This window comes from Ylistrum balloti, unplaced genomic scaffold (genome assembly GCF_031769215.1).
Source record: "Ylistrum balloti isolate Yb309-2 unplaced genomic scaffold, AGI_CSIRO_Ybal_v1 Utg369558, whole genome shotgun sequence".
In the NCBI taxonomy this organism is placed as follows: Eukaryota; Metazoa; Mollusca; class Bivalvia; order Pectinida; family Pectinidae; genus Ylistrum; species Ylistrum balloti.
In genome coordinates, this window is record NW_026781860.1 from 68628 (window position 1) to 91183 (window position 22556).

Consider the following 22556-nt stretch of genomic DNA (forward strand, 5'->3'; position numbering starts at 1 on the left):
GACCCATGAGATGCTTTATTCTTATCACTTTAAATGACTGCAATAACATCAAAACAATCATTTTCAAAATGTTATGATGCGAACATGACTATGTTATACGTAAAAGTCATCGATATTTAATATGAGTTGCTCTGTTAAAATAACATTACATATATATATATTTAAGCATCATATATTCATATTGGAACAACCTTCACATTGGTTACATTCATTTATATATATATCATTAATCTTATCACATTTCTTTGTAATGTACAATGCATTCTTACATCACAATTGCATTCACAAGCACAAGATACACATCCACACTATTGTATTAATTCATTTTAAGTCAAATAATCCATATTTCGAGTTCATATACGCACAACAGACATTCCGAAATATATTTCCATCGTTCATATTTCCGACAAACTACCATCCAATATGACTTGTGTAGCACGATTTAGCAAGGACATGTGCGATAATCCATATGCCATTTCAAATATGTTAAAATGGTTTGACAAATCTCTTGATTCCAAGAAGATGTAAAACGAGTTGAATCCAAAGTTGCACAGTAACAATAGGAAGATCGTAGATGCAGCAGTATGTTCAATTCAAGCGTAAATGTGACGTTACTATTGTAATTGGACATTAGCTCGGTGGAATTGTGTCTCGCCATCCACGATTTGACTCAGTAAAGTGCATTTGTGATTCAATCAGGAAAATGGTCCGTTTTATAAAGTAAAAACATTGTAAAACATAAAAACCCTAAAACAAATAATTCAAAATCTCATTCCTAACCATCTACATTTCTTGCTTTTCACCCAAACTAGATGAGCCACACCAATCAAAATACCTACCCGTTGTTCTGACTAAGTACCAAATTACCTTTAAACACAAATAAGGTTAAACAATCAGAAACTCAATTTTATCTGTACAAACACATAGTTTATGCACGTGCGTACACAATTTGAAGAAGTAAATTCTGAGTCTTTAAATGGAACGCTAGCTTATTTTCAAAATGTCTTGATTATCATCCAAAAAATAAGACCAAGAGCGATCGAGATTTTTAATCGTTCATAATTTCATATTATTCACTCTTCGATATAATTGTATTCCAACTTTCTTTGTTGCAGCTGTTGTACGATAGAACAAATTCATCTAAAGGAAACTCTCTGAAATTGGGTGTGAACAGAAAAGTAAGAATTGGTCTCGGTTTTGCTGCTTCGAAACATTAAGACAAAAACGGGTAACACTTTTGTTCAATTCAATTGGCACATAATTATATGAGTATGTAAAAACCATAATTAGACAAATACAACGCAGGAATACTTAGGTTAAATGAACACAGAATCGGCAATAAAATCAAACATGACGGGAAATTTTCTCACAAGATATCAAAGCTTGTAGTGTATATATGAATACACGCCCAAGCCATATGGCCACAATAATTGCACATGGAGTAGCAGCATGATGGCTATGTACCAGTACCTGAATCAACCTGAACCCCAAAACCATGTGTAATAACACTGTCTTCCCACTTCTTCTGATAACCATTGCCTAAAATTTCTATAGGGTTCTGATGTAATTGGTATATAAATTGACATGGTATGAAACTATATTTTAAAACCACGAAACATCAGTTTTTTTTAAAAATATTTTGTCAGCATTTAACAAGTTTCCAAAGCAATATTGCGTAATTTTAAAACGTCATTCTTCGACTGGTAAATAATAATCATTTCACAAAATATGTCATTCGGAGATATTTGAGGTCATCACATTTAACATAATTAGCTAACATCACTGGAAAATGTATTCGACTAGGTGTTTAACATTGGATATAATTAGGCAATTAGTTTGACGGAACTGGTTATATTATTCGGGAGTGATTACTGGTTAACAAACCAAAATTCAAAGTAGCAGTATCATTATTTAAATGAAAGTTACTATTTTAGGTTTAACATGGTGTTATCAACCACTAACACCAATCCTTGTAGATGATTCTGAATCAAAATAAATAACGAAAAACTTTTCCCCCAATAAATTTCTTTAAAGAATATTTCCCATTATTTTGGAATCATATGTTCCATCACGATGATATTAGCCAAGTGATAAATTGCTTTCCATCTTCCTGTTTGACAATTGTGTGGTAGAGAAGCCTTCTCTAGGCTTTGTTTCCTGCGGACGAGTATCTTTGCAGTAACAGAGTTTGACAAGTATCACAGACACGAACAGGCTTAGCTGATGATGGCAACGGCATCTTATTGTCCGAACATTCATTACAGAAAATCTCGCCACAGTTCCTACAATGATGCTGCAATTGAAATACATAATAAGTGAAAAAAGAGTAACTAGATATCACAAACAATGAAAACAAACACATTTTACTAATACTGTAAAGACTGCCTTTTTCGATTGTTTAAATTTTAGCGATTTTACAGCACATTTCAAGTTTTCTCAGTAAATTTATCTCTTTTTTTTTTCACAGCGGAAGTGAAAATCCTGAAAACAACTATCTTTACAGTATTTTTCTGGACTGGACGAAATACCTATGCCTCCGTCAGTGGTAGTTGATACAGTGCATATAGGAAGGATTAAATTATGGGATTGTTTTCATATATTTCTTCTTTAATTGGGCCAGAACAACAAGACCTAACGTTCTGCAAACCATAAAAGAAGAGAAACATTGAAAATTAAATCATGAAAACATACAATTTAAGTTTGCACGAGGGAAGATATTTGGTTAGGGACATCAAAAACTGTATCTAGATATAATCTTAGGATTGATTCTTAAACCGTAAAATCGTTTTCTGAGACAACGATGGAAAAAGTTCAGCACACAATGGCACACTTTGACAAAAATTTCCTTTTCAATAATTTAGGGATATTACTGCATAAAAGATGTATAATTCACGCAGTGTAAATCAATGGGATGTGATTATCATAATGATATCAAAATTTCTCGTAATGAACAGACTTCAAATTTCCGAAACAATTCATGTTGATTTAACTAACCTTCCTTCTAGCTATAGAAAACTCCTTATTACAGCTACTACACTGAGATGCGTCCTTATCACTCATCCAAGCAGCTTCTTTAGTTGCTTGGCTTGCCTCTCTCATGTCTTCCACTTTCAACTTGGATCTAAAACGAATTTTTTTATTGAAAGTTACTTGGATAGACAGACGAAAGAAACCCGAAAAACACGAGTGACATAGTGGAGAAATAATCAAAATGATTTGCCAAGCTCTGAAACTTGAGCGGAAATTTAAAAAAAAAGGGGGCAAACGTTCATATCGACTTTCCCCTACTCTCTGTTCTTTTTTCAACTTATTATACAAACGTATGTGTTTTTCTTATTTTAAACGTCAATGTAAGAGCGATGACACCAAAATCCAATATGGTGAAGAGCCTCATGTAGTGATGGTATGGTGTGGACTAAATTTCCTGAAGGCTCGCATTGATGAGCTATCTTGTACGCAAGGTCTTTATTTCAATAGCAGTAAAGGATGATTTACCATTAATCTTGATAGATAATAAAAATATAATGAGGTGTACCACTTGATTGTGTGATGCTGTGGTGTTTATGAAACAACCGTTAAGGGGTTCAGGAGATATCTCGTACACAAGGGCTTGTAAAAAACACTGAAAGTGTAACACTTGATGCTGTGGTGTTTATGATACAACCGTTAAGGGGTTCAGGAGATATCTCGTACACAAGCGCTTGTAAAAAACACTGAAAGTGTATCACTTGATGCTGTGATGCTGTGGTGTTTATGAAACAACCGTTAAGGGGTCTAAGAGATATCTCGTACACAAGCGCTTGTAAAAAACACTGAAAGTGTATCACTTGATGCTGTGATGCTGTGGTGTTTGTGATACAACCGTTAAGGGGTTCAGGAGATATCTCGTACACAAGCGCTTGTATAAAAAAGTGAACAACGTAATGATGTGATGCTGTGGTGTGAATATGAAATTGTCATTACTAAAACGATCAGTTCAATTTAAATAAGTTATAAAATAAATGAAAAAGGCTTGTATCTTGCTCCACTTGATAGACAGCAATATTTCTAATAAAAGCAAAGTTGTAGTCTACATCATTAAATCATACCAAAGGTTATTCTCTACGATTGTCATCTGTACTTGCTATCTTAGTCAATAACGAGAATAAGTTGACTGTTTCTTACTCGCTTAGATGTGAGCCAAGTTCTGCTAGAGTTCTTTCCTGTTCCTCACACGTCTCTTGTAGACTTTGATGCATCTTTTGTAATGATTTATAATCCTAAAAAAATAAGATCGCGTAATTTGAATCCCGTTTCCTTGACTGTTAAATACGTGACGGATTCCTATTGCACAACAGATGAAATACATGTGTGTACAACTTGATACTTGATCTAGAAATTATGTCGGCAACCTGTCGATCAATTCATAAACCAAAAGCAATCACACTTGTCAGAAACTAGAGAAAAGATTTTTGAAAAGTTCTGAACTACCGAAACTAACCAAAAGATTGTTCATAAGATCTATGTGAAATACATTCAAAAACAAACACGGAAATTATCTCTTTAATGAAACAGATAAATGGCTCATACATCAATGCACACTAACTATGACCTTAAACGTGACATCAAATAAGTTTGCAACTGATGTTATTCTATTGGTATTCCTAGATATAAATGATAACAGATTACTTACGAAGCCAACAAGAATCGCTAGTCTGTTTCGTTAATTAGGTATTTGCAATTAGCGTGATAGTTATACATAGAGAGCCGTTAATCTTAATCACACAAACGGATGGAGTACTACCTTTTCCACCTCCTTGATCTGTGTATATTCAGCTTGTAGTTGGGCTGTCGCCTCTTTCTCCTGATCCAAGGTTTTCTGAAGCGTACCACGCCATTCACGCTCTATCCTAAGGTCCGTCTCTAAAGCAGTTCTGGTTACAGAGAAAACTACCAGATACCAAAAGTGATTTCTTATAATAATCGTCTTTAATTACATACGGCTTTTTTATCAATTATAATCTGACATGTCGACCCTGACCTGTACTTGGGTGACATATCAATTTGACTCTTATAAACGTTGCCTTTCATTGTCATAACAAATTAGTTACTAGGTAAAATATTCAAATTTCGGCTTTCACCTTTGACCTAGTGACCTAAATCTGATGTTATGCGACTTCTCATGTGATTTTGGCCAATTTTGCTTCATCCTGACATAACAAAATTGTAAATAATTGACACTGACACCTTGACCTAGTCGGGCGATTTGTCATTTGATTTCAGTCGTTTAATTCGGGTCACAAAATAAACGTTAGCGGTAATTTATTGATCAACCAATGTGAACAACTTATTGTTCGGAAATGGTGATGAGGAATGACGTTAAGGCGACATTACAATATCCCCAGCCTATCATTAACAAGGATGATAATCAATAGGAAAAGTTAGCAATCGAAATAGATTGAAAATTGACTAATGAATGAACTAAAGTTAGATATGTCTTCTATAAAAAAGAGACCGTGAATTTTAGAAAAGACAAACCTCTTACACCACATTCTGTATAAAATTTACGGAATCTACCATGTCATCCCCACATCGCCACTTAACAATTCATGCTTCCCAGTTTTAGTAAATCTCACAATTTTTATGTCATTCATAAAAGCCTGGAATTGGCAAGCTATACTGCCTCTGTTCCTTACTATCAAATTTCGATGGATCATGATTGAGAGAGCTCTATGATAATTTACTTCCAGCCAATTGAACCTGTCTCTTAAACATGATCAATATTGCTTGAGTTCTGCCTGGAGTGTAAATAAAAATCATTTAAAAGTAATTCCGTTGACATGCCTGAAAACAAAACAATCAGCGAATGGTTTGTGACAATAATTATAGAATGTAGTACAAGATGCGTTGGTAGAGGGCAGATGAGCCGATCTACTGTTGACATTTAAGGATATAAAATATTTTATAAGGTTAATAATGCTTAATTTGGAACAAAGTAGAATGTGTTACTAGTAGATTTAGCAAATAGATATATCACTCCTACTAACAACACAAGAAAAAAATAAGCATACATCCACTATTTAACAGCAAAAAGTTCACGAAAAATGAAAAGAAACAATTCAAGTCAGAGAAATGCTTGCATTGTAAGCGTAAATAAAAGCAAAACAGGATTGTTTGAGGGCGTGATATATTGTTCTGTCAGTTCCAATACCGCAATCAGTTACGTTAGTTTTTAACTTATTTTGTTGCGTTGAACTTGACGGCACGAATATCAATCAATGAAGAACTGAAGATATTTTCATGACCAAAAGTTACAACTCGTTCAGTCATTTATTTAAAATGCATTACACAGAACCACTAGGGGATATTTTAACCGGATTACATCGGCGCGTGTAAGCGTATTTCTCGCATAACATATACATTCTAACATATGTAATATGTCCATGTATTGCAATTCCAGACCTGAATTGGAAAGTACCTGCATTTCTAGTAAGAGAACATTTGAACAATAAATTTGTAACATATTCTTTCCGTGAAGATTTTACAAACTACAAACGAAGAGCACAGGACAAAGAAGTAGGACATGTAATGAAAACGACGTTAAAAACAGAAAACATTCATCGAAAGTAAACGTAATTCCACAGGCTTTATTTTGAATGTTACTGAAAACACCGTCTTCCTTACTTCAAATGTTACTGAAGGCAGCACCTTCCTCACTTCGAATGTTAGTGAAGGCACCGTCTTCCTAACTTCGAATGTTACTGAAGGCACCGCCTGCCTCACTTCCAATGTTACTGAAGGCACAAACTACCTGCTTTCAACGTTACTGAAGGCGCCGTCTTCCTTACTTCGAATGTTACTGAAGGCACCGCCTGCCTCACTTCGAATGTTACTGAAGGCACAAACTACCTGCTTTCAATGTTACTGAAGGCACCGCCTGCCTCATTTCGAATGTTACTGAAAACACCGCCTGCCTCTGTTCGAATGTTACTGAAGGCACCGCCTGCCTCACTTCGAATGTTACTGAAGGCACAGCCTGCCTCACTTCGAATGTTACTGAAGACACTGCCTGCCTCTGTTCGAATGTTACTGAAGGCACCGCCTGCCTTACTTCGAATGTTACTGAAGGCACCGGATGCCTCACTTTGAATGTTACTGAAAGCACAGCCTGCCTCACTTTGAATACTACTGAAGGCATCGTCTGCCTCGCTTTAAAATATTACGAAGGCACCGTCTTCCTTACTTCGAATGGTTCTAAAGCACCCCTCATCTAACTTTTATTGTTACTGAAGGCATTTTTCAAATTTCAAGTATCTGAACTTGACACCACTAAGAACTCCTTGGGTTATGCATTGTTGAATGTAATCTTAATGTTCTAAAACCATGCACGTACCTGTAGCTGTGTAACAATTAAATGAAAATCTCAATTTTTCATGCTTTCATCGGAAATGCATAACTATCACCGCATATACATTCAACAAAACAAAGTCAATATGTATTTGCCTCTCTGGCTGTAGAGATAAGTGTTTTAATGAAGTCAGCGTGACAATGTGCGGGTTTGACATGATTCTGTGTCTAACTTCCAGAAACTTAATCTTAGATTAAAACAATAAATTTCCCTGAAACGCAGTTGATGGTTCAGTACTTCACAGTTATATAACAAGGAATTTCCCAGAAGAATTCTCTCGAATAATTTAGAAATGCCTCATTGGGTCCCGGCCCTCTACAACTAAGGGACTAGACTGATACAAACGATTAGCACATCCAGCTTTATAAGGCCAAAGAGTCACAAGTCAGCGCAACGTTTCCATTAAGTTTAGTTCTTCATATCTGGTAGTATTTGGTAGGCGTGGCATTTTGATTATGAACGTGAAATAAAAATTAAATGGAAAGTTAAACAAGATACAAAATTTGATATTAAAGATACATACAATTATAAAAAGACATGCAATGTTTTGAATAACCCTGTCTTACCGTTTACAATCTTTATCAGCTATAACCTGACCCAGTTTTCGGGCTGTTTCCTCAGCAGCAATTTTGTCAGAATCTGCCTGTTTAAGTCTGTGGTTACCATGACAACAGAAGCCGCAACACATAAAACATGCAAAAGAAAGAAAAAACACAAAATAAGGGAGGAGAAACGAAAGCACCTGGATAAAATATAAATATTTTCTTTACATTTTCTTCTACTTTGCAATTTTTAATCTGAAATAAAGAAAATCAAAACCAAGCCCTAACACTGCCAAGAGGGATGTCTCAATAGCAAAAGAAACGAAATGACAATGCGTGGAACACGATAGAACTCGTCAGCATCAATGTAACAGATAAACTAAAACAAATTACTTGATTTTCTACTCAATCATTACCTACAGTGGTCAAATTACCGGTACCGATGACTAGAAACTAAGCCAAGCACATACTTTAACTTTATACTGAAGTCATTATTTGACAGCTTTTGATATATGAAGATATGGTATCCCTTTTGAACAACTATGTCTGCTATGCTTCCATAGTCGCTTTTACGTTAACATGCTATATCGCCCCGTGTGATACCTAGAAGACATTCAATAGTGTTTTCTGCAACAACAAATATGTCTCACAAATGTGTCTAATATTTTAGTATCGTTCATGAGTGCTTCGTGCATTCATTTTTATCAATGCGATACCACTCTATATGTCACTGGCAAAATGTAATAAAATAGATTTAACAGCAAAATAGACTTATCCAGATATTTCTCACCGCCTAGGTTTCATAATCTAGACCCATAGTATCACTGACGAGTCCAAGATGGATGAAGTTGTAATATTCAGTTTTATTCACTATTTAATCAAGTTGTATCAAAACCTGTATTTAAAGGTGTTCTTCTCCTGTGTCTTTGTGCAATCTTCTAATCACGAATGCAAAGAAAGCATACTTGTATATATCAATAGGACTGTTTTGCATCAAATTTCAATTAGGCAATCTCAAACAGGACACTAGCACATGGTAATTATCTAAATCAAACAAAACTCTAGGGTAAGTATATTTCAAACTTCTATACTTTTGAATCATATTTCATGAATTAAACGAACCAGACAAACGCCATAAAGACCATATATCATATTTGTTATGTAACTATAAGAAAATAAATACATGTATGTATACATTTACAAAACAGACACACGAAACTGAAGAAAGGGTCAGAAAAAGTAGGATTAATACTTAAACAAACAGCAAAAATTTTGACACTTAAAATGAGGATGAAAAACTTTCTGTTCACTATTTTCATTTAATCTAAATTTCCATTACCTATGCCCACAGCAGCATTTCATATCGACAAAATGATTGAAGATAACATTACTGTATATAAGATCTTCAATAAGTTATCGTTTCCTAAACATTTAAAGAAACATGTGTAAGGCGTTTAATATTTAGGGAAGAGTTTCATAAAATCTCATTTGCAATGAAAACAAATCATTAAGACATTTTAACTACTTTCTGATTGGTTTGAAAGTCAAATGTTGAAGAAAAAGTCAAATGTTGCCTACGCCCACATGCTAACGAAAAATACCAAATCATATACAAAATTCAATGTAAGTACACATCAGGTCAAATATACTACCGTTCCATAAAAAATCATGTGCTAAGGAAATGGGTTACTTCACTAAAAACACAATAACTCCAACCAATTTTTGGATTGAGTCATTAACCCATTTCCCAAACGCCCACGAAATCTCCAGAACAGTTGCAATCAAAATATCTTATACAATTCGCGTGAAAAACCAATGAAAGAAAGGCAAGTGGGCGAGATTTTATTACTGTCACAGACAAGTTCCTTTACCAAGATGACTAGCATATACTGTGCTTACTATGCCACAGCTGCGAGCACTAGAAAAGACCGGAAGGTAGAGGAACGCATAATCTGATATCATATATAAATATCTACGTGATATTAAGGCAAAAATGAACACATGAGCCGAATACATACATTACATGAAAAGTTTACCATAGTTTTTCCTTAATATTTATATACGTATTTTTATTCTGATACCAACGTCAAAGCTGAGTAACATTGACGCAAAAAATGTTGCATTATCACAACGGATTGTTTGGCTTCCAAATGCGAACACATCAGTTCAATTAAAATATTAATTCATTGTTATAATATAATTATGTAACAGCAATTCGCTGCTGAGCAGAAGCAAGGGAAACCTCACTAAAAAGTTCACTGAAAACTTATAGGTTTTCGAAAGCACAAAATATGATTCATAAATTAGGTTTCCATATCATGTGTTTTTTTTATAATTTCTGCGAGCCTCTGACGAGTTAAAAACAAAATTTCTAAAAATGTGACTAGTTTATGAATCGCTTATCAAATTGAATCGATCTTAAAATCCTTCTTAACAAATGAACAGTTGATTTAAATATCACACAACATGGTTTCCTGTGCATTTCTTTTAGACATTTTCCTTCCCGGTCGATGGTCTCGAAAGTGACGGTATAATGTAATGTTTGAATGTGTGATATCATTGTATCATCTATCGACATCACAATAGGTCATTTACAGTGTAACACCAGTATAATATGGGAACATATTACACGAGTATAGTCACTGAATAGCAAGGAAATCATCTGATAAAATATTAGATTAATAGAAAAATATATAAACAATGGCAAAAAAGGGAGAATTTCACCTTGATGACAAACATTCAACATCAACAACTGTACCGTACAGTAATTGATAGCTACTTCACTGTGGCGATCAGGTGCCTATTGAAATAAGAGTCATGTGGCATTTTATTTTCATCTGAGCTAAACAACACTGAATCACCGTAAAATATCGTCTACAATATATCTGATAGAGCACGGATAACAAATTTGTTGACATGAGAAGTTTCACACGTTGCAGCTATTAGACGGGATCTCCAAGCAGTCATGTGAACAAATATGTGATATTAAAGCTAATACAAGTTTGATTATTGGGTGATACACAGTTCTTGCTGTAATTATCTAGAAGATGACAAGAGGAAAGGCATCCAATAAATGAATAATCATAGACATCAGGAAATGAAGAGTGTATCGCGAATTATTTCCATGTTGTTGCTTAGATAATCAAGCTAATACAAGCTTAATATAATACCTAAACTTCGGGTTATAACGGACAACTACGTATATTAACCACGGCAGAAATATATACATAAATTCTCGTTTTGCTCCATCATCACTTTGACCATTCAGTGACAAGTGTCATCACTATATACTGCCACGAAACACTACAATTATGTTACAATAGAGTGACAAGTATACGGCTAGATAAAAGCTCCCAAGTCATATGAAATTCACCGAAGTTTTGATCGATACTCTTTTACCAACTGCAGGTCTGGAACTATAAACCATGCCTACATGCGTTCAATTCTACGCTCTCCAATATAATAACTATTGTAATATAATGGCAAATTTGATAATATTGCTTGCCCAACAATAACACGTATTTGAATACGTGTACGCCTGTTGTTGTCGTCGTCTTGTTTTTCGGAAAATTTTGAAAGGTATTAAACGTCCGCAAGGCATTTTTACCTCCACTCTGAACCCTAATCGTCGGCCACCTTAATGTGACACGGTGTACAGCATGGTGTTATGACAACACACATGTATGGGGGAAATATAAAACCAAATATGACGAAAGATTCTCATGAAACGACATTAATTTCGGATGTGAGGACATAAAAATAAATAAGAATAATAATAAATATCAGCATGTAATGTTAATTTCTCTATATTTCATAAATTTTGGCTTAAACGTCCAATGCAACACGAGAGGTTTAAATAATGGCGGCGATAATGGATTTCCGACCGACTCGAATAATTACAACATTTGGTCGGAACTGTCTCATAACAAGTTCAGACAAATTTCAGCTGAATCCCATAAGTGTAACTTGAGAAGACGATAAAAATGTTGTCCAGGAAAACCATGATTGCGATATCATGTTACAAAATGACCGCCACATTGAACTTTCGATGAAACTGAAAAACAAGAAATTGTCGGCTTCCCGTCCTTAACATTCCCATCAACTTTTAATGGCAGAAGTGGAACTTGGGTAGAAGTTTTAATATGATGGCAGCAAACGCCGACGAAAGAAACACAGTGGCTACAAGTCATCCTGATCCTTCAGGTGAGAGGATCTAGAAAAAGTAGCACCTTTAAATGGAAACGGTCTTTTGTGAAAGATCGTACAAATGGCTGCATGGGGAAAATGGCGCTGGAAGAATATCTCACAAAGAGTATCAGTATGATCCTTCAAGCAGATTTATGCACATATGTAAACAAACAGTTAATTTCCACATCAAGTACGTACTTTTATATGTTTACATGTATCTATCGATTTGAACAGTATTAACTTCAAATCGGGAATACTATACAACATAATAGTACTATCATCTTCAGGCAGATCGGAGTGTCCATATGTCTTGAGAACTTTAACTTTAAAAATGGCCTACCGCTTTTCCATGTCTTTAAGTGTCGTGACAAGTTGAGTAGTTTTGTCTTCTAGTTTCGTCACCAACTCTGTTTTGTGCTTTAGACTTTGGTCGCAACTCTGTAAAACATAAAAGCATGACAAACCGTTACTCTTATGTTAGTGTGTAAACATCGGACAAAGTATTACCAAAATCTAACGGATAACAAATGTTTTTTTCTGAACCTATTAAGTCTGCAATAACGACAAAATAGTAATATAAAATGATTTACAAAACACACAAAAGAATAGTACCTTTCAACCGAATTTCGAATTAGACATACTGAAGCTGAATAATGAATTGAACTTCGCCATACACATACTTCTTTGTGAGTAATGATACGGGACGAAATTATAGAAAATTGAAGACTACAGAAAACCAAATGATCGAAAGAAATGTCAAATATATAGATGAAGATGTTCACTGGTATCACAATTTTTGTAATTTTCATAAACTTGATAATTTCAAAAGAACGTCAGGTTCATGTATATTCTAATCCATGTCACTTTCGCATGAATACGCGGCATGTAGGTTAAGGCAAATCTCTAGAGCTAAAGTTCCACTAGCAGTGTATAACACCTAGAGAAAAAAACATACAAGTGAATAGCACTTTTCCATACAAATTTAGAAACAGATGCAGCACAGTTCTTTCCAACTAGACTATGACTTCGTGAACTTGAATTCCTTTGTTGTAACTTTGTCGATCATATCAGTTATTATATTCGGAGTCTGAGAATAATAATTGTTTCCAAATGACAACATATTGCAGTCAATAGGCTAGGACAGTGTGTCAAATTAGAAACTGCGTCATGTGAACATTTTTCAGTTTCCTAAAACGAAATCGAATAGATATAGACATGTGATATCTCTGGTGACAACAGGAAAATAGCTTCGTATATCGCTCGCAACTTAACTTGATCTATGTTAAGCAAAAAAATACCCCCCACCTCCCACAAAAAAAAAAAAAAAAAAATAAAAAAAAACCCAGAGACATAAAACTTGTAACGTTATCGGTATCAAAAAGCATTGCTATACTGCAGATAACCTGGCATTCACATTTAACATAATTGATAAATCACTCATATAGTAACTATATAGTTGAAGCATTTGCCGTAAGGAAAATTTACAAGGAGAATAGGACCAGATGTTTCGGAAGAGCATGTGTCTTCTGCTTCATCGACGATACCCACCATGTTAAACATGATCAATCCAAGTACGAACTAACACGTTCTCAAATGTGAAAATTTTCTACAACAACGGAACCAACAGGAAAACTAACCATACATTAGTTAACATGAACGTATTCAGAAATACTCATATTAAGTAGAATATTGGTCATTTGACAGTGTTACCTTCACATGTACATACTTCAAATTTATACAGAGGATATTTAATAATGTCTGCAGTAATAAAAAATACACTGAAAAATATTAGACACATAGGTGAAATGTATTTGTTATTACAGGATACTCTATTGAATACTCAATTTATTACATTTTTAAAAGCTTAATTGCCAAACTACTGGCGTATTTAGAACAGATATAAAAGGATACATGTGACTAGGCTTTTCGCGCACACTACTCACTCATTATTACTTCGAAGTACGCGACAAATTATAGTCCGTGTAGTATGTTTACCATGGAATTGAAGGTCGTGTTACTAGTAAACAACCTGTTCAGGATTCCGGTTTTGTTTTTTGTTTGTTTTTTTTTGTCGATGATTTGTCAATTTCACAAGATGACTTGTGTTCTCTTTTTTCACTGGCGTAAGTTTGCAAATATGATACCAAAATAGTGTATTTTTTCCCAAATGAAAAATAACACTGTTATCAATGTGATGTTTCACTATATTTCAGTGCCCAATTATCCACGTTTCAAGTAATTAGGTCACTATGGCTTACCTATAGCATGATGGAGTTTTACACAGGATGAGTTTGGATATGTCGGGTAATGAACGTGCTACATTTATCAGAAAAATATAGCTAAGTGAAGGAATCTATATACAAATAGACAGATACAATAAACACTGAACTAAGTTTCCTTGCAAACGTCCAGACAGATTGTTCTACGAACGGTCAACATCCCATGTGATGTAATGCTTTTCCCAAGTTCGTGAATCATTAGTGTTCATAAAAAGTAACACTGTTGCCAAGTCTACATCCCAACGACGTCATATTGCATACAACAGCCGTGTGAAGTCTGCACCGGCTTACAAGTCAGTACATTTGCATGTTGTTCAGTCTTTTCACACATTTTGTGAGTTGTCACTTGTAATAAAATTACAGATACCGTATAATGCCAAACACAAGTGCAGTTTAAGCATGAACGATCGAGTACACAGCAAATTTGCCACTAAACTTCAGTGCTCGCGACGGTTCAACATCTCGAACAACACCGCCTTTCATGGTTTGAGAGGTTTTATCCTAGGGTATGCTGTATCCCTGGAGATGGTAATGCATTCAACAATCGGAATAACATCATATAAATAAAGTAAAAACGGTCGTTGTTCTGTTATAACGAAATGAATAGCACGAACGCTCATTTTGTGATGTGTTTTAGTTACGGTACATCAAAAACACTGAAAAGTTCCAAAATGTGGGGGCGTATTAATACTACATGCGAAATGGTGCCGGGTATATGTCACTTAATTGGACACTTGAATTGAATCTGCATTGAAAATATTGGAAAGTGATATGTGGAAACAGTTTTGAAATGTCCCGGTTATTATGTAAATTTGTGTATATTCAGTCAAAAATGTGCCCTTACTGGTGATAATGGTACAACAACTTATCTACAGCGAGTTACAGCTGCTCCCATATATGGTTGTGCATTATTTTAAATACCTAAACAAGGAAAGTAAGAAGCAGGTTGTGTGATGTGCGGGAAAAAGTTGCGTCGGTGAAACCTTTAAATAAATAAACTTTAGTTTACTTTACAACAATTGTAAAACAAGTTTGCCAACTTATATTAATCAATCTTGTTGGCCCGAATGAAAGCGCGCGAGGGGTCTTATTGTGGGAGGAATCCGGAGTACCCGAGGAAAACCACGTGGGTCAGGCAGGTGCCCACATACCTTTTCACGTCCATTTCGGGAATTGAACCCTGAACGACCAGGTGAAAGGCGAATGCGTTTCCAAACGTCAACCACCACCCTGTAAAATCTTCTGAGCAGTGTTAATAATGCACCATTTCTAGATCACGTGACCGATCTGCAGGAACGATAACTGCGTTGTGCAGTATTTGCAGGCCTATACCAGTCACATATAACGATACGATACGCGAAAGAAAGTTATGTGTTGAGATGACGTTTTATGTGATCATGCCAAAGGAAAACATGGCAATATCTATATAGTTTTACTTTCATTTTTTAACCTAATGTAGAAAAAATCAGAACATTTTAGTATGTGAACCTGTCAGAATTGAAATTATTTACATATCAAATAGCAAAGTTAAAGCGGAGGTAACATCATTTTCCTAGAATGTTCTACACCAAGCACTTCTTTAACATCATAACAAACACCATTGACAACGTGTAAGAGAACTAAATACATACCGATACTAATCATGAGAGATACTCATCTGGGATGCTAGGAACGGTATTTGTATATACAACTTTCAGTAAGAAATAGAATAATGATGATGAAACAGGTTGGGAACGTTACGTTTACATTCAAATACCACATGAGATTAATAACACTTTCTAATAAGGTTTTTAATTTGGCTTTCGGATTAATGAACTTAATGCTTTCTTTCCTGCGAAAGACCACAAGGGATCTGTTTTAGAATAATTGCTATTTTGTTTTCATCTTAAAATTCGGTTTCTTCTATTCCCCCAGTAAGACTGAATAAGAACCTGTCACAAGACTATTGTTAATTGCGTAGATATAGCTTTACTGCTAATTAGCACTCTGCAAGCTTCAAATCCACTAATGATAGTGGGTGTGAATGGAAGACCGATACGATAATCCAGTAAAAATACCTGATTGAGTCATCATGTTTGAGTTATCATATCTTACAGCATTTCCGACAATTTTCAATCATTTCTTGACTGATTCTTTTTCAGACATACCTATTAAGAGCAGAACTGTCAACATTATTGAAAACAAAAAATTTACTACTTCCTTTGCGCATGGAAGACAACCGGTGAATAAAAATTTCACTTAATATCCAATTTTGTGTTTCTATTTTACAACTTTGCAAGTCATGCTTGGTTTCCAAAAAAATTCAACAGCCGCTGATCAAAATCTACTGAAATAAGATCCCCTCCCGATTACTTTATCGTAAATGAACACCGATATTTAGTTGAAATCTAAACAATTTCTTTAAAATCCCGTTTTCGTGAAACAGGCATTAATCCTTTTTTGAGATTAGCAAATAAGTATGCTATGTAAAAGAATAAGACTTGCTTTAAATATAGACCAAATTCAAAATTAACTACACAAGAAATATAAAAAAACACTACCATTTCTCAAAATACAACGAAGAAGTACATAATTTGGTTGGTGGGTAACAAACCTATACCATTATATATATACATTTAACAAGAATTCCACGGAAGTGCATGTATCGACTGCTTCCGATGATGAGTTTTATGGAACAATAGCCATAGATATTCATTGTATTTATTCCATTTATATAATTTGCCTATCTGTTTGAGATGTAATGAGTATCCTTGCAGATTAGATTTATAGTGTCGGAGAGAACTGAATCAGTATATCACAATTAAGCGCTGAATTACAATTTAAAAATACATCCCAAGCAAGTAGCACTGCATGTATTTTGAGCGTAATTGTCCTAAGAAAACTTAAGCAATCGCAATCCCTTCCTCTTTTCAAAATACTTTTGGCTCATAAGGATCATTATCGAGTCACAGAAGGACAAATGAGCTGTATACCGCGGTTTTGTGGTTTTTTTTTTTTACTCTACGTATATAATTCTATATTTGTATAGTCTTGTTCTCCTATGTACATTTTAAATGGTCACTGTGTGATTTCCTAAGGTCGATATCCAAAGTGAATCAACTTTCGGTCAAACCAGCTCTAATATTTAAATAATTTATCAAAGGATAAATTATTCAGGCAATTTCCTAACGGTCATTTGTATTAGAGTATCTTATCTTATTTTACTGTGGTTGTACTACATTATTTTTTCTGTTGTGTTATCATTGGTAAGCACCTTTTCCCTTTAACGGTACCTCCGAGTAAATAAGCATATGTCGAAAGTCATTAATGAATTTGTTTCCTTTAAATTTGTAGTTGCAATACATAAAGTCAAACTTACTTCAAACTTGATGTCACAAAGGAAACTAAATTCAGAACGTAATCACAATCAATATCAAGTGTTAATGAGTAATTGGAGTCTGACCACTCCAGTCGTCCAGATCGTCTGTAAGTCAATAAAAGGCCTGATTGAAGGTCCTTTGGACATGCAGTTATGGCCGAGGTGTAGGTAGTTACTGACACACAGCAGCTGGAAATCTAACTTCCCCAGGCTGACAGAGATATTCGACAAGGTAATTGTCGGAGGGATACATAAACATGTCCTTAGTTTGCTTACATCGATTGAGATAATGCGTCATCTTTGGTCATTTCAAAACGATATTCTAATGTCATATGAGGACGACAAACCTGCAATCTGCTTAAAACAATATTTTACTGAAATATAATCGCAATTTCCTTTTCCCCAGCAAGAAAGACCCCCATACGATTTACAGAAAAATAGAACATATCAAACGAAACTATCCTTAATTAGACTGTTGGTTGTATCAAATGTTCGCCGCTATTTCAACTTTTAACAAATATAAATAGCGTGCATCAGGCTGAGACTATTAGTGTATTGTCACTTCTTAGCTGTAATCATTGTTGCCCTCATTTCTCCGTTGTTTCCTTATAATAATCACAATTTATATGCAACAAATCTGACAGATATTAGTCATGCAGAATACATGTCGGCCATTCTGGATTATACCGTATTGTAATTGTAAAGTGCATGACATGACAATCAATTCTAAGCAAATGCATCGCTTTAAAAGAAAGCCCAGCTAAACTTTTAAGTGCTGACAAACGGACAGAACAAAGATCCCCCCCTCTCTCTCTCCCTCTCTCTCTCGTGTCGCGTACTGATGAAGTCATCAAAAACACACGGGAAAATTGTAAACTGCAAGTATTTATGAAAAAACAATATTGTCGACTGCCTATGCAGGATTTTTGCGAAACATTCTCTTTCGGTTTGTGAGCATATACAGAAGAGATGTTCCTTCTAAAATATAAGATATTATAAATATAATCTCATCATTTCATAAAACCTTGAGGGAAAAAACAAATTCCACTGAAAATGTCCATGGAAAAGTCATGGACTTCATGGACATGTCTGTAAATTTCAAAGTTTCTCTTGTATTTCACTGTGTTATTTTGTATCAAATGCATCCCTAACTTGACTATCGTCTTCACAGAAAACACTGTGACCATCTCTTTTTTGATCCGGTTACTGCAGACGCACAACGTAAAATGTAACTTCCGGCTCACGTGCGCGTCGTTTTCTGGAGAGTCGTGTAGATCAGACCTGGAAACTAGCAAAAACGACGTCAGTTCTCCGGATTTAGGTTGGAATATTGACTAAAAGAGCCCTTGAAAATGTTGGCAAACACAGAATTAGATCGTGTGAGGATGCTGCTTGTATTTCAAGGAGTTTTTGGTGGTAGGTATCGATGAGCCACTGACTGCAATACGAGCGAGTCATGACTTGCCTAACTTATAAGTTACAGTACAACTGAGTCTTAAGGCGGTCTATTATAATAAATCAACATAAGAAGTGTATTGACGGATGGTTTAACCATCTTCAAAATGTGAAAATGAGCTAGCAATCAAAATCAGCGTATCACCATTTCAGTAGCCCAATGTTCATGATAAATGAAATATACCATGAAGAGCAGGTTAGTGTACGACCATTACTAGTGAGAAAATATTCAATATCGTCCTGTCAAATGACTTAAATATCATCATACTTCCAATGACATCAAATTATTGCTGAATTCTGATCTCGATGTGTTAAAACAGTCACTTAACTTAAAACATTTGATCTATAAAATCGTGTGTCAATTTACAGCTAATGTGTCTACTTTTACAGTGAATGCCCATTTCATGGATAAACTGGACTGATTTTCCAGGCATTTTCCATGGAAATTTCATGGATGATTTGGACAAATTTTCTAAGACAAACTTCCATGAAATGTCCATGTAATGTTCATGGAAAACTTGTCCAAAGTACCAATAAAATGGAAATGTGTTTTTCATAACCTTATCACCGTTTCGTTACTTTCTTTTTGTGTACATAGAGGTTCCACAAGTTATTTTATTTGATCAAATAATTTTGTAAAAATAACTAACAAGAGTGACAGATATACAATACACAACACCCCGGGGTTTGTTACCTGTTTCTACTGCAATAAAAGAGCTATTTCAACGATGAACAGTCCAACGTGTGTTATCAGTTGGGCCGTAATGATCTAATCTGTATTGAAATGTTGTTAATTAATATGCAATTCATTATTTCAGAAATATGTGGAAATCTTATAATATTACATATCACAGCAAGTCATGAATGGGTTTTATATATTAAGTCACAAATTGAAAGAAATACATACAATCATTATTTAAACAATCCCTAACAACTGTCGGTGCATTTTAATTTCCTTGTTTACGTGAACCGCTCTTCCCACAAATTTTTCCATACATTTACAATTTACACGTTAGCCATAAAACCCCCTTACTAAAAAGTATCCGGATATTTTTTCATGCATAAAAAGTATCCCCTATTAAAAACCTTAAATTTTATCATCTAGTACCCTTGCAAGTTACCGTATGGCTACAGTATGACTAGGGAATATCTATCCATCCCAGCCCTCTATAACCCCTACCCTGGGGCAAAAAAAATCACTGTTTTATTTTCAACTATTTTCGTTTTTTATAGTCAAGGACAAACATACACAAACCCAATAGCTCTCCCCTCCAATATTCTGTCTATCCACTTAACCCCAGAATACTTTTTGGACACCTGTCTAAAACGTACCACCCGGATACCTTTTGGACACCTGTCTAAATCATACCACCCGCATACTTTTTGGACATCTATATAAAATGTACCCCTCCAACAAAAATCTTCAATTCTATTGTCAATGTCAAGTACCCTAACAAGTTCCCATATGGCTAGAGTAAGACTAGGGATGTGTCCATCTCAACAGCTGCCATGACTCACTTGTGATTTGAACAACACTTTGGTATAGAACTACAATAAAAAAAAAAGTCCAATCAAATTACTATCGTCTATAGTACAGTGCTTCTACCCTTCACACTGGTTATTCTTCTGGTGAAAGTTACAGTGTAGCAACTGAATGTCACTGATAAATTTCTTACTGGTTGGTATGCAAAAAAAAAACAATTTCTCAAGAGCGGCTGTAACTTATCACCTTATGTACTTATAGTACTAATGTTTCAATGTAGTCTTCTTATCATTATTAGGTTCTGTAAAGTAATTACTACACCTGTAAATTCACACTGAAAAGCGAATTTCACTTGTGATAACCCATTCTAAAGCATATCTCTAGAACTGCAAAAGAGAGAAATTTTATTTTAAGACTTTGCTCTGAATAGTACCATGTCAGTAAAAGAACTAAACGTTAGTTATCATTGTCAACTTGATACTGATGCCATCTATATCAAAGTATTGAAATACTAAAAGTTACTCTGAATAATCAAATATTAATTATTTATACTGTATGTTGTGTATTAAGATGTATTATATTACTATATATCGTTCAGGGACAACATACCAAATATGTATCAATATTTATGAGGAAAAAGTTTAAAAATTGAGAACATTCAGTGATTTTCAGAAAAAAGATTACCACTAGTAATGCAAAATGGGTGCAGGCTCATGTTTGTTAATCAATAAATATAGAGACTTGTCATAAGCTGGACAGGTGAGTTAGAAAACCTCACTCTGTTCACACCAAAGCTTAAGAACAAGTGCTCAATACAGCCTACATGACTTTGGATGGATTTATTTGCAATTAGAACAGGGACATATTTTGTTCGCATTCATATTCAGAGGGATTTCCTAATTTGGAGATATAATGCTTATATTTACACACTCACAAAATTATTACACATTCAAATGCTCAAATACTTTCTCTTATATGGGTGTTTGGCCTTGTCCCTCAACTTCCTCGAGATAAGCAATTTCATTTAAACCTGATTTGTCCATTTTTTGTCTGAGCTATGCAAGAGGTCACAAGTGAAATAGAGCACATTTTGAATAGAAAGTTTTACTGATGGATATATTATATGCTAAGCAGTAAATTAACCTGCATCATCCAGCAGTTGCCTTCTTGAAGGACTCGCTGATTGCACTCATTGCCTAAACAGTGGAAATCTATATGACAAATTAATTGCACAAAAATCAGCTGAATGTTATATATTTAAATAAATGTATGTTTTTCTCATAATTCAGTCAATTTGGCAAATGTATAATAATAGAAAATTCTAAAAAGTGTCAATAATCAAATTTCAGCTTTACAGAATTTCTTCAATATCATTCACTATTTCTATATTTGCCAGTGTCTATATATTTGTATTTCTATGAAATTGTCATTTTACAAAAAAAGGAAAAAAAAGAAAGGAAAATAATTGATGTCTCATATAAACTTATCTGTTTATGAATGTTTACAAAAAGAAAAGAAAATTAAAAAAACCTACACCCCTTTCTTTCTATATTCACATTTACTAACGGTATCCCACTAATCAGAACAATCAGCAATGTCTAAACTTACCATGAAAATTACAATTGGTAAAAAGCACCATCACAAACAGAGATGCAATTACCCATTATGATAAACATTTACGGGGGAGTAAGATCGTATAGGTTATAATATTACCTTAGTGGATAAGGAGCCAAAATCACTCCCAGTTTAATCTAGCCAAAAGGTTCTGTAGTTGGCACGTTCATTTCCCATAACTATACATCACTGTACAGAGCAGGTGCTCTTCCCTGTCTTCTGGGATTACAATGGCACTATAAAATGTTCA

The 22556-nt window shown here is 34.6% G+C and overlaps 1 protein-coding gene across 1 annotated transcript in view; it reads right to left on the reverse strand.

Moving 5' to 3' along the window:
- LOC132556026 (RUN and FYVE domain-containing protein 2-like) overlaps positions 1–22556 on the reverse strand; it is a 55421-nt gene continuing 32865 nt past the window's right edge. The window contains exons 11-16 of the mRNA XM_060220757.1: positions 12458–12555; positions 7954–8040; positions 4784–4913; positions 4165–4259; positions 2995–3121; positions 1–2293 (exon numbers count right to left, since the gene is read on the reverse strand). Coding sequence (XP_060076740.1) covers positions 2144–2293; positions 2995–3121; positions 4165–4259; positions 4784–4913; positions 7954–8040; positions 12458–12555 — 687 coding nt within the window. The 3' untranslated portion in view covers positions 1–2143. The remainder of the gene's footprint in view (positions 2294–2994; positions 3122–4164; positions 4260–4783; positions 4914–7953; positions 8041–12457; positions 12556–22556) is intronic.